At 39.0% G+C, this 13,002-nt stretch overlaps 1 protein-coding gene across 4 annotated transcripts in view; it reads right to left on the bottom strand.

Annotated features, from left to right (window-relative positions):
- Positions 1–273: 273 nt before the first annotated feature.
- The window catches only part of DYNC1I1 (dynein cytoplasmic 1 intermediate chain 1), a 365,136-nt gene continuing 352,407 nt past the window's right edge, over positions 274–13,002 (bottom strand). For all 4 annotated transcript variants that reach the window (XM_019508454.1, XM_019508456.1, XM_019508455.1 and 1 more), the window contains one exon: positions 274–1,215. In XM_019508454.1, coding sequence (XP_019363999.1) covers positions 1,105–1,215 — 111 coding nt within the window. In that variant the 3' untranslated portion in view covers positions 274–1,104. The remainder of the gene's footprint in view (positions 1,216–13,002) is intronic.

Genomic DNA, 13,002 nt, shown 5'->3' with positions numbered 1-13,002 from the left:
GTGTCTAATTACATGCTGCTATCTATGAAAAAGTAAAACTTAGAAGCTGACAGAGGTTAGCTCTCTTACACTTATGTAAAATTTGTACCAGGACCTGTTTTATGTAAATCTATTATTAGCCATTAACAGAACCCTACGGTATCTATGTACATAGCATGTTCATGAGCATTCTGCAGCTCCAGGAAGTCACATTTTCCCAGTGCTTAGCCAATGACCAGTAATAAACATGCTGAGTAGTGCTGGCATAAAAAGATTAACCACATAGCTACAAAATGGGTTTGATACATTTTATTAGTGATACCAGTGTCATACTCAGGAACCATAACCCTTTGTCAGACTGTTAGTGTTAGCTTGCATGACAAGTATCAATGGTTGACTGTATTTGAAATATTGTTAAAGTGCCTAGAAATAATAGGCATTTAAAAAAATCATTCCATCCACTCAAACCGTTACGGATCTTACATCTTTAATACAACTGACGTAGTGTAACTGTTATTTGGACCTTAACGTAACCTCTACAGCAGCACAGAGACAATGCAGTTCTCTCATTATGCACATGCTTTTGGATCATTTATTTTAATGCTTTCAAATAAATATGTTCCATGCAGCACACCGCAATAAATAAGGAGCAGCAACTTTTGTATAGTACATCCATTCATAATGTAAGTCACCATGTGAAACACCACATCTAAAGTCTTTGGCCCAGTCCCATATAGTGAAGCACACCACATCTGCACATAATCATATCTGGCTTCACATGGATTTAATAGGACTATGCCAGAAGTGCATGTGAGCACAAGTTTAACCATGGGTTTCTAGCTATTAAATACAGCTACTAAGTAGTTAAAAGGCAACAACTAAACCCATAAAAGGTTTGATTTGTCTTTTCTTTCTTACTTTTTAGACAGAAATATAAAGTATGGAAACGCTCTGGATATTTTCAGCCTTGTGTAAAGCACAGTGTGATTAATATGGTGCACTCTGAGCAATACTGGTACATACATTGGCATCAAAAGCCACAGCAATATCAATTCAACATCGAACACTGGCATACTCAACGAGGAACAGAGACTGTGCCGGACAAAGAGCGCTGACTTTCTTTCCCTAGGTGGACAATTCTACGGCCCCTTCTTCTTCACTGTCTGCTCTGTTGGCACGGATTTCAACCAGTGTCCGAGCAAAACAGGTCCATTCGTCATTGTGTGGAACAGCAAGCTGTAAAATAAACGTATCATAGATTGAAAAAATTAGGTGGGATGCATAAAAAGGGAATGCTGTGCTATGAGCAGGTAATCTATTCAGGATAAATCCACAGGCCTCAATTTGAGACTAGCTCCTACTGGAATCAATGGGTGTTTGGCATAATTATGGACTACAACACAGGGTCCTTTCAAAGAACTCTGTGGTTTACCTGTAAGGTAGTTGCTCCCGCTTTAGTATCAATAAGAAATATTTGCTGCATTAAATACCATTTTATCTAGATTTAATCTTTAATTGATTTCAGTGGTATTTTGAGACCTGCAAAATTTGGCCTCTGTTAGAGAATTTGATATTTTTAAAAACGATGGAGGGCCTTGATCCTACAAACATTCACAAACACACTTAACTTTACACATGTATGAGCTGTCCAGTGGAAGTCAATAAGAATATTTCTGAGCATAACTCTTTGCAGGATTGGGGTCAGAACACAAAAGGTAAGTCTTTAGCAGTGTCTTCTAAGTTATTTTCCTAACCTTCATTTGAAACCTCCAATTACACGAAAGGCAGTAATCCAAATGTGAAACTTAATGCTAAACCAACTAAATACTGCATTACTGACCTGATTTTTAAACCCTCAAAAAAGACTCTTTTCCATTTAATAGCACTGATGTTTTGAATAAAGACTCATCAAACATTAGACTACAAGAGGAATATGTTGTCTAAATAGCTAAAACTCCCAGACAAACTGTTTTAGTGATACAGCAAAATAATACCACATTTTTTTTCCAGCTCGATCTACATCACAATTTCTGAGAGATAATGCAAAATGGAACTGATACAATTGTGGAGAAATCTAAATAGTTTTCTCAAAGTACACCTTCATCAACTCAAATGGCAACAGCATCCAAATTAACTATGCACATTTTTACTGCTTAAAGCCTGTGATCTTTCCGTGGATGGTAGTATGAAAAAGGAACTGTTTAAAGACATTATGCAGGGTTTGGTACTCAAAAAAGAACTGTTTAGAGACATGAAGCAGTGTAGTACACTAAGTGGGCATACTGTATGTTATTAGTCTATAGTAAGACTGATTTACCTTTTATACACCTTATATGGAGGAATACCTTGCTGACTAAAAATACAAGAAAGACAGCTGATCCTAAGTGACTGCTACACAATTGTCTGAAAGCTTACTACTTTTTTATAAGTTATCCAAATTAAAGTAGGTTTCTTTTATTTGGAAATAGGAAATTACAAAGCTATAAGAGTATTTTGGATTCTTGGATAACAAATTGCTTAACCATCCTCTCAGTACATATTTGGCAAGTAGTGAAACCAGTGGAAGCAGAGAAAAATCTACTGTATGCACGTCTGTTTGAGGTACCAATTTAGCAAATATTAAACAGATAAGCAAATGTTAAGCATGCGAGTAAGTATCCCATGTGTCCTACTTACAGGTTAAACTTCATCATGTGTACAAGTGTCTGCAGAGTTAGGCCTAAATATCTGATCCACATTTCAATAAGAGCCCTTTCGTCTAGTTCAGCTTTGAATCTGGTTCCAAGTCAGAAACTGCTCAAACATTCAATTAAAAAAAATGTTTTACAAATTTCCCTGCATAATGTACACAAACTTTTCTTAAACAGGCTGAAAGGTGGGTTTATTTCTAAAATTATTTTTATTATTGGAGTCTGGTTAAATATTTACTGAGGTCACTAACATGGAAATGAAGACTCGCTGTGAAAACTATCTCAGTCCACAGTAATACTGAATTAAGATTGCATCTTTGCTCACAATCTGTTTTTATATTTAGCCCTACCCCTATAATATTCTGTTTTTGCACATTTTTCTCTTTGACTTTAGCAAACATGAAAACACTCAAGTATTCGGTCCAGAGCTAAAGCAGCAGGTAGGCTGAGTTAGTGGTCTGAAAACATACAGAGAAATGGATCAGATCTATTTAGCTGAAACGAGGGATAAGCCCCACCACTGGCATCCATACAAGAGATGATGTTTACAAGGTAAGTGGCAATACATGTCCACAGTTCTAGCATCAGATTAGAGCAGCTGGAGGTTAACATATTGCAGTCAAAAGCTTTTGTAATCAACCTACTGCCAATTGTTGCCTCTTTCATAAAGAGTTTCAGTTTCTACTGTATTAGCATGTTGCAGAAAGCATACAAAGACCTATATGCAATAAAACAAAGTAATCTAATAGGAATAATTTTCTAGATGGAGGATTTGTGTGTGTGCGTGCATGGACACGTATGCTCATGTCCATATGCATGTGCATATGTGTGTAAGAAAGCTCTAACACAACTTGACTGAGAGTATTACACTGCATATTATCACTCTGGCAGTCAATATGGAAAGCTGTGTTGAAAAAAACAAAAATTTTAATTCAGAAGTTTTAAGGCCAAGCCATTGTGATCCTGTTGTTTGTTCTCATATAACATAGGCTACAGAATAATAAAATGAACTGCCCAGGCATTTAAACAGCTATAATTCCACCACTAAAATTTCTCATTACTTATGCAAGTATTAGACTTGTAAGAAAGTGTTGCAGGATCAGAACTTCATTTTTAAGTGTTTTTTAAAATCACCTCATTTAAAAAATCAAGTCTGTTTATTTACCATTAAAATATAAGTAGAAAGAGTTTGATAGAACCATAAAGATATACATATACCATAACACAGAATGATCTAGGATCTAACTCCTGTAAAATTTATACTCCTCCGTCTCACTCCACCTACTACTTGCTAATTTCATTTATTGAAAAAAAAATCTAAAGTTTAGGCATGATCGTGCAATAAAAATGTTTTCCAGATTGAGTCTTTAGAGTGCAAATTCCTGTGGTGAGATCTTGGCCTCACTGAAATCAATGGCAAAATTTCCATTGTTTTGTGTGCCACAATTACAATATGTCTTGTAATTATACTTTCAAGTGCATAACACAAATTTGGGTGCTACATAAAAACAGTAATAATTAAAAATTAAAGACCTGCAAAACCAATATTAGACCTGAACAATAAATGCAAAACTATGGCCATTTACTTTTCAAAATCTGCCTTGGCCGTGTACACATACCCCTCATTCTTTCATTTTCCACGTCTGTTTTGGTGAGCAAGTTTTACTTATGAAAAAAGAATTGAGGGGACAAGGGTGGCTTTTTGTGGACTCTGAATTTTATATTCATGTATACATTCACACACCAGGAATCAGGTAAGAAAAATAATAATATGTGGCCAATCTGCCAGATTTTTATAAGTATTTAAGCATCAAATCCCCAGCAATTTCACATTTTTGGTATTTTATAACCATTTTCACTTACTACATACAAAGCAAGGCCACTAGTATTTCACATTTGCATGGCCATTACATATAGTACACATCTTTCCAAAAAGATATTCATTGAATACATTGGAAAAAACATATTTGAATAAAATGGCATCAGCTTATGGATATTTTGTGAGCAGAAAAGGAAACCAAATGTTATTTATCCAGGTTCTCTTTTTTTTCTCCCTTTGCAATAATGTCTAAGCACCACCTGCAAGTAATTAATCAACTAAATTATTCATTCAGCTTTAACTCATCTAAAGTAATACTATATTTAGACTTAGTCAGATATTTGGGCATGTTTCTCTTAACAATTTCTACCCACCACCAGGGTCAGTTCTTACTACTGTGACCTTGTCTCTCATGCTCTCTTCCTGTACTATGAGGTGGTGTTTTGCATCAAAGGTCTCAGATTGTTTATATCTTTGTAGCTAATGCTGTGTAGGGGTAGACACACTCCAACTGAATCTGTCTGTGGCAGACCTTCCTGGACTTAACATTTATTACAGGACTAGGGCTTCATGGCCCAGGTCTCCTGTTCCAATCCTGTGTGCTTAAATCAACACAAATTTGAATCTGCCAAGAAATGCAGAACATTTGGCCATATGATGTCCATTCAATTACTGGGAGATGTACAGCTTAAGTTTTCTGGATAATTTTAAAATATCAGCTGAAAAGTGTAGGCCCTTGTCATGTATACATTTAGAAATTTGCCTAATTTTATGCGCACAAGTAAGGGGACCACTTATGTATGTAAAGTCACATGTGTACTTGATTGTTTGCAAGCCTCTGGTTTTAGATTCTGCACAGTACGAGCAGCAGGTTAAACTGGGGGTTAAACTTTGACTATGCATAAAGACATTAAACTCTGAAGTCAAATACAGTTCTTTCTTATATTTCTCAATGTCTAAGTTTCTTGCTATGTGTAATATCCAACTTTTGGGAATAAAGAAAGGTTTTTTTCCTAACCTAAAAACTGATGCAAAAATACGTGTTTCTATACCTGTAAATTAAATGCATCATTATAATTTTATGTTATTGAAACCTGACCCTGTCAAATCAATGTATTTTGTAATACAATAGTTCATCATATTGTTTCTATCCAATGTTTAAAATTATTCCATGCTGCAGACTTTAGGGATTTTTTTCCCCCGTCACTGAAATTTAAGTGAATCATAGACAAGCAGGAAAACATAGGTCTGTGAGATGTTGATGCCCGACAATGGATTCTGATTACTTCTTTGCCAGAAGCAAAGAAAACAGTCACAAAGTGAACGCTCTGCAGCATGACATCTCACAACTCAAATTTTAATCTTCTAAATCAAATAGAAAAACATAAACAAGTTCAGCTACTAAAATCATATATGCTATGAGATTCATGTAGCATCTTATCTTCATCAGCTTTACCTTATATGGAGCCACTGAAGAAATGGATAGGTAATTTCACAAGACCATCGATCAAAGTCATACCTGTAAACTCCACTGTGAAGTCAGTGAAATTATACCAGAATTATTTTGGCTCTGCCTGTTCTTGGAAGATTTTACATTTTATCAGTTTGTGATTACATTAAAAGACTCTCTATTTCACTCTAGACCAGTGGTTCTCAACTAGGGTGCCAATGCACTGAGGGGTGCCATGAGATCCTTTCAAGGGTACCACAGGGTGCCATGCAATATTAGCACAGTTAGGTGTACAAACATGATTCACAAGATAAACCCAGAGCTTTCAAATAGGAAACCACAGTGTTAAAAAACATTCTGACCTGTTGTCATATTTCTGAGTTGTTTGCAACAAAATAATTTTTCTATTATTTTTCTGTAGCCAAAAAAAAGTGAAAACTAAAAGCTGGCATTTTCCAATGTGACTTGAGTCTGCTGAGGGGTGCCTCAAATTTAAAAGGTTGAGATACACTTCTCTAGACGAAGGAAATATCCCCACCACTACCACATTAATGGAAAGGGGATAGTGTCTAGACAGCAGGGAGACACAATACTGTGCCCAGAAGGCAGGATGCAAGAGTATAGGCTTAGCAACATGAGGGCTGGTCACTTCCTGCCCTTCACTTTCCCATTGGCTGTGACCTGACATAAGCTCCTACCCCCTTTAAACATACTTGGTCTTTTCAAAGGTTCTTGTCCTTGTTAGCTGGCTAGCCCAACGTCTCCTTCAATATACAGAGTAGGACTTGTACTTTTAGGATGGTGACTGTCTGACCAATTGCTTAGACCTTCAGATCTTTGGATCAGGAAGACATTTTTCTTCTCGAGACAAACTGGTCTATTTTTTCACCTTCCTCAAAGCATCAGCATCTGAGCTGAAAGCAACAGGATTTGAAATTTTTCATATTAAGACTATTTAGTTCACCACAGCTTGAGGTAAGTGCCCAATATAGATATAAAATGGATAACTCCCAGGGGCAAATGAGTTCCTAGATTTCAAAAGGGACCTTGGTGGACTGTGTATCTATAGGGACCCTATAGGAGAGAGAAGGTCTGAAGTCTCCTAAGACTGACATCTGCACCTTCCCATCATCTCCAGATAAAGGGAGTAAACTGAGAAGTGAGCTAGGTCCAAGACAATCCCAAGGTACTGGTCAGATGATGAGAACACTATTACTGCAGAATGGAACTGACTGAATGGTCAGTAAGCAAGTGTGAGAAGTGAGTATGCAATGCCACCCCCTTCTTAGTGCTATATTAATAAAATATAGACCTATTTCTTAAGTCCATCCTTGTACATGCCATTTTCTCATCTTGAGTAATCTACATTCATCTGGCATACACCAGTATTCTGTATGCCACATACTTCAATCAAAGAGGTTACATGGTGCAAGTGCAAAATCTGAGCCAAGAACCAGCCACATGACACTTCCAAGGTAGCAGAGATGAAAGGCAAGCATCTGGCACACATTTCACTTCTCTGAGGTACCACAACCCTTTCTGATCTCTTTTGCAATTTAATAATTCAGTGACATTAAATGAAACTTGATTAGATTCCAGCGCATAAGCTCCTTCGCTTATCAAAAATTGACACTTCTTGAAAACACCATTCCTTGTAGATTATCTTAGACAACCTTTCACATTATCTGTTGTTACTGAAACATTTGTTTCAGATATTGTTAATTCCAATTAAATGCACAGACTATGCATAGTAAGGTAAGAGACGAGGGGAGTATCTCATCTCCATGGATCAGACTCTCCTATATGTAAGTTATTAAGATAAGGCAGTGGTACTCATCTTTTTTGTCCAGTGGTTAGGATGGGTGGCCTTGTAGACAGGGAAGAGGGCATGACCCAGCCTTGATCCAGCCCCACAGGAGGAAGGGAGCAGGGGGCATGGCTTGGCCCTGCAGGGGGAAGGGGACATGGCCTGGCCCCAACCTAGCTGTATGGAGGGAAGGGGGCATGGGCTGGCCCCACAGAGAGGGTGGAAAAAGGGGTGTGGGCTGGCCCCAAGCCAGCCACACAGAGAGAAGGAGGTGTGCCCCAACCCTTATCTGGCCATGTGGAAGGAGGGTTGTGGCCGAGCTCAACTCCACCCCATGGAGCTTGGGATTTTGGCAGCAGGGGAATGGTGGCAGCATTGCTAATGCTCCTCCAGCACTGAATTTCCTAACCTGTGGGGAGCCTCGAAGGGGAGATTCCAAGGTTCTGTGGGCCACATTTGGCCTATGAGCTAGAGGTTGAGCACCCCTAAGATAGGAGAATGGAACTGCTGCCTGAGGAGATTCCTTAATTATTTTAACCAATGCAAAGGATTATTTCTGTACGTACAGCTACATTTATGCTTAATTTTTTGCAAGCCTAAGGCTTTAGATATTATGCAGTATGATCAGAAGGTTAAATCTGAGGCTAAATTTTCAACTCTAAGGCTTCCTCCTCTCTGAGTTTTCCCAAGTTACATATAGGCAAACCACCTTCAGGCATGAGCTCACGGGACCCAGGTCCTAGGCCCCCAGTTCCAAAGGGCCCCAAGACCTATCAGGAATGGTGTGTGATGTGCCCCCACCCCAGGCACAAATATTTAGGGGCATGAAACAGAGGGAAAAACAAATCAGAAGCATACAAATGCACCAGTTTTCAAATACACAATTACATGGAATGGCAAATGTGCATGCATGAGCATTCAATAAGACTGGGGATGGAAGTTACACATAAACTGGTTTAAGTCACAGAAACTGCAACAGAACAGAATTTCAGTGCACATTAACCACCTACCATGCCTGCACAGGAACCCAGCCAGTTCTGCCTGAGCAAGGGAAAGAGGCAAAACCCCGGCAAAGGCTGGTCCCCACCCCCCCAAGCAGGGATCAGGGGGCAGAAGCCTGGCAGGGTCTTCTCCCCTGCCACCCCACATCCAGGCAAACGAAGCTGAGGTCTCATGTGGGCCAGGGAAGGGGTTTAAACCCCCTCCCTCCCCACCTCCCAGTGTAAGCTCCAGGCTGGAGCATGGCCATACCCCCACTCTCTGCTCAAGCACAGGAGGGGCAGTGGGGGCCTGGCAGGGGCTCTGCCCCATCCCCCTGCTGACCCAGGCTGGGGTCTCATGAAGCCATGGGGGGGGGGTTTAAACCCCGCTCTACCCCATCCTGCTGGCCCTAGGCCAGGACATGGCATGCTCCCATTCTCTGCTCAAATGGGGAGTGGAGTGAGGAGGAGGTAGAAAAAGCCTGTCAGAGACTGTCCCCCCAGCAGGCACTGAGAGGGCAAAAACCTGGCAGGGGCTGTCCCCCCAGCCATCCCCCCTTCAATCAGACCCTGACTGGGGTCCCCTTAGGGCGGAGGAGGGAGTTTAAACTCCCCTCTTCACCCTCAGCATGGTGGCCCAGGTTGGGAGTGGGAAGCAGGGGGGATAAGCCTGGCAGGGGCACCCCACCCCAGGCTGGGGTCTCATGCATGCCACGGATGGGGGTTTAAAACCCTCCTCCCCCTGGCCTTAGCATGCTAGCCCTGGGCTGGGGTCTGGCCACTCCCCCTCCACTCTAGCAGAGAGTTGGGGGAAAAGCCTTGCAGCTTCTGTCCCTTCCCTTTGGCAGTGGCTGGCAGGCTGGAAAGAGTGTTTTAGCACTGCCCCAGCTTCTGGCCTTAATCACTGCAGGAAAGTGGCTGCATTTCTGCAACTGAAAGTGAATGTCTGTTCACTTGCTTTTTGGTTCAAGCTATGCAGTTTAGACTAACCTGCAAGGACTGAATTGATTCGGCCTCTGGCTTTTTGACTACCTGTACTTAGCCAAAGTAGCACAAGATTAAATGTGAAAAGGCCCCAAACAAAATTGTGCCTGGGGCTTCTAAACAATCCTTGTGATGGCCCTTCATATAAGCTTATATATAAAGGATTCTTATACATAGAATTAAAAAAGAATCTATAGTGTATGAGCTCCTTTCATATAAGTCCTGAACTTCACTGGTAAATTGAAGACCTTAGCAATCCACTGAGCCAAATTCTGATCTCAATTATTTGGTATTAATCCAGAGTTTCACTATGTAAATGAGAACAGAAGCTGGCAAGTGTGATCTATTAGTTGTGATTGGATTTATTCTTTTTATTTTATATGCTTTTAAGAATCTATCCTTGTTTCTCTGCACTTTTACAAGTTTACTTCAGAGAAACATCATGTCTAACCACAGCTAAAAACTGGACTGAAATTAACACCATCTTTCTCATTCCTCAAACACTTCAATCCAAATTGTGCTTGGCTTGAGGAAGGTTGGTTAAAATATTTTGAAAAGCTACCTAATTAAAAACAAGAAAAGTATCCTGATTAATTTTAGTTTGATTTGTCAATTATGGCAAGTATTGTATGCTAGCTATAATGACTAAGACCCTTGACTTCAAAATAAATATGAAATGTGTGGTTTATCAGCCCCTTTATAATTTTTCAATTTGACGGAGTCATTAAAAAAATCTAGTTTCAACAGAGTATTATTTTAGCTGTTTATTGTAAACAGAGTTTTAACCATTCCTAAGTTATTTACATTACCTTATAAAATAAACTGCTGTATTGAAAATAAATTCATAGTAAACAATTTGTGTGAACAGATTTCCACATGAAAACATTTATCAAATGATTAAAAATAATCTGTTTAAGACGTTCTTATGTAAATATTTCAGCTAGACCTGTGCTTTTAAAACTAGGACAAATTATGGGCCCAGTCCTTGCTTCTAGGTGAGAGAGTGCTTTTTCATACATAAGGCAGGTAAATTAAAAGTTACAAGTAAAAATCCGCACAAATACAATCTTCCCTAAAACAGTTCTACCTGATTCTACCCAACTGAATTCAATGAATATTTTATCAATAGTGAAAACAGGTATGTATATATAAACATCTCTATGCAAACACATCTACATTGGCCCTAACCTTGCCCCACCAAACTCAATTGTAAAATGTCTTTCTGAAACGTACATACTTTTTTTCTGACAAAATCTGTATTTTTCCAGACAACTCCCTATACCACACACATGGATGGAAACAAAGTGGGAGGTAATATGCAATGAAATGGCCACCAAAGTAACCAAGGGCACCCTTTTCACATAACTATAGTACCACTGTATTTAACTCTTGGGAGAGCTTAGCATCACTGTTAACAATGGATGAAACCACTGGCAAAAACTCAAAGCCAGCATACTGCATGCAGATGATTTTAATAAGATACAGTGTTTAGACCACAAAGGATACACACCAGAGCAGTTCTGTATATATTTATTTACTTAATTGAAGGGGTAGAATACCATAGACAGCCTAAAACTGCATTTATTCTATGTACAGCAGTCAGTCTAGTCACACACACACTTTCTCTCTCTCTCTCTCCTAACCTACATGGAGTTCATTCCTTATCCTTCCTCTAGTTCAGGTCTCCTAAAATGTACTGCTCAGAATTCACCAGGGATTGCTTTAACTAGTACTTTACTAGTAAAAAAGAGGACAAAATCTTAGATTATATGAAACCATTACTTAAATTTCTACTTTCTGACAGAACGAAAATAAAACTTCTGAGGCTTTTTACTTCTCTAAAAATAATATTAGCTTTTGAATTCTTTAGGATATGACTGTAAATTTTATTACTATAAAACTACTGAAACCATTAAAAAATTATAGATGGTAGGCTCATCTACACGATATGCTCTGACTGCACAGTAGCCAAAAAATACTGCACAGTAGCACATCATAGCACAGACAGTGCTGCTATGCTATTATGGAGTATTATTAGGTTACTGTGCAGTAGCATGACCTAAAAGATGTTCACTGGTGCTACTGCACAGTAACTCGAGTTACTGCCATTTATTTAGTATTTGCTAAACTACTGCTCAGTAGCATCTCATGTAGATGCCCCAACTATTTGGGTTTCAAGATGTAGGTTCAAAAAATGTTTTTCATCTGTAAAGGGCTTGAATATTAAATCGAGAATTTGAACACATAGGTTAGGTACAGACATTCAAAAAGCCCAAGGAGGAATTGATCTAAGTTACCTGGTTTTCCGTAAGCAGCGCGTTTAGATCTGTAGCAAACACAACACATATTTGCCCTTTGGTGGAAGAAGCAAATCTTAGACCAGGTTCTGCCATTTTTAAACCAGTCTTCATGTGCTGACCTGTTTAGTTATGTGTATAGACCAGTTTCCACTCACTTATACCAGTAAAAATATAATGCCTGTACCTGGCCATACTGATTGTTTCCTAAACTTACACCATTCAGTCTGCTAGGAATGCTAGAGCCACATGATCGTGCAGAAAATATTGCAGCATAGTCTGTGAATAGCATTAGACATATACAGCAATCATATATAAAATTAAACACATTAAAAGAATAGGAAAGTGACAAAGTCAAGCATCCAGAATTTAGAAAAGCCTAGAATAAAAGTCATCATTTCCACCAGAACCTTTAAAGAGCTCAGGTTAGATAGATAGGTGTTTGTGTAATGAGCAGGTATTTAATATTTCATTTTTATATTATGCGAGGCCCCAAAACTGCATACTAGTCAAGCCCTGCTTACTATTTTCCTCATAGAATTTACAATGGCAGTAATCACTACAGACAGAGTATTTCAAAGATATTAATTTGTTTTCACCATATCCTATAAATTGAGGTACCCTCACTACCTTTATTTTCACTCATGGGGAAATGGGAAAATAATATTAGCAGGGGTAGATTGCCTAATATCTGTCCACTTCTTCTGAAGGAATGGGTGATGGCCACCATCTTAGACAAGATCCTGGACTAATCAGTCTTTGTTCTTATTCAGTATGGAATGTGCAGGGTTCCTACTGGAGGCAGAGAAGGATGAAGATCAAAAGTGTTCACCAGTTTTTGGGTGCCTGATTTAAGAACCCTCAGCTGTAACTTTTGTGAAGTATTTACCACTAATATATCACTTTATAAAATGGAAGCTCAGCTCCCCTGACTTCAGTACTTCAACACTTCTTCAAATTAAACCCGGAGCTGCAAGCTGGTAACCTGATTTTGAC

The sequence above is a fragment of the Gavialis gangeticus genome, unplaced genomic scaffold (genome assembly GCF_001723915.1).
Source record: "Gavialis gangeticus isolate Ggan-Ray unplaced genomic scaffold, GavGan_comp1, whole genome shotgun sequence".
In the NCBI taxonomy this organism is placed as follows: domain Eukaryota; kingdom Metazoa; phylum Chordata; order Crocodylia; family Gavialidae; genus Gavialis; species Gavialis gangeticus.
This window is presented reverse-complemented; position numbering and strand designations above follow the sequence as displayed.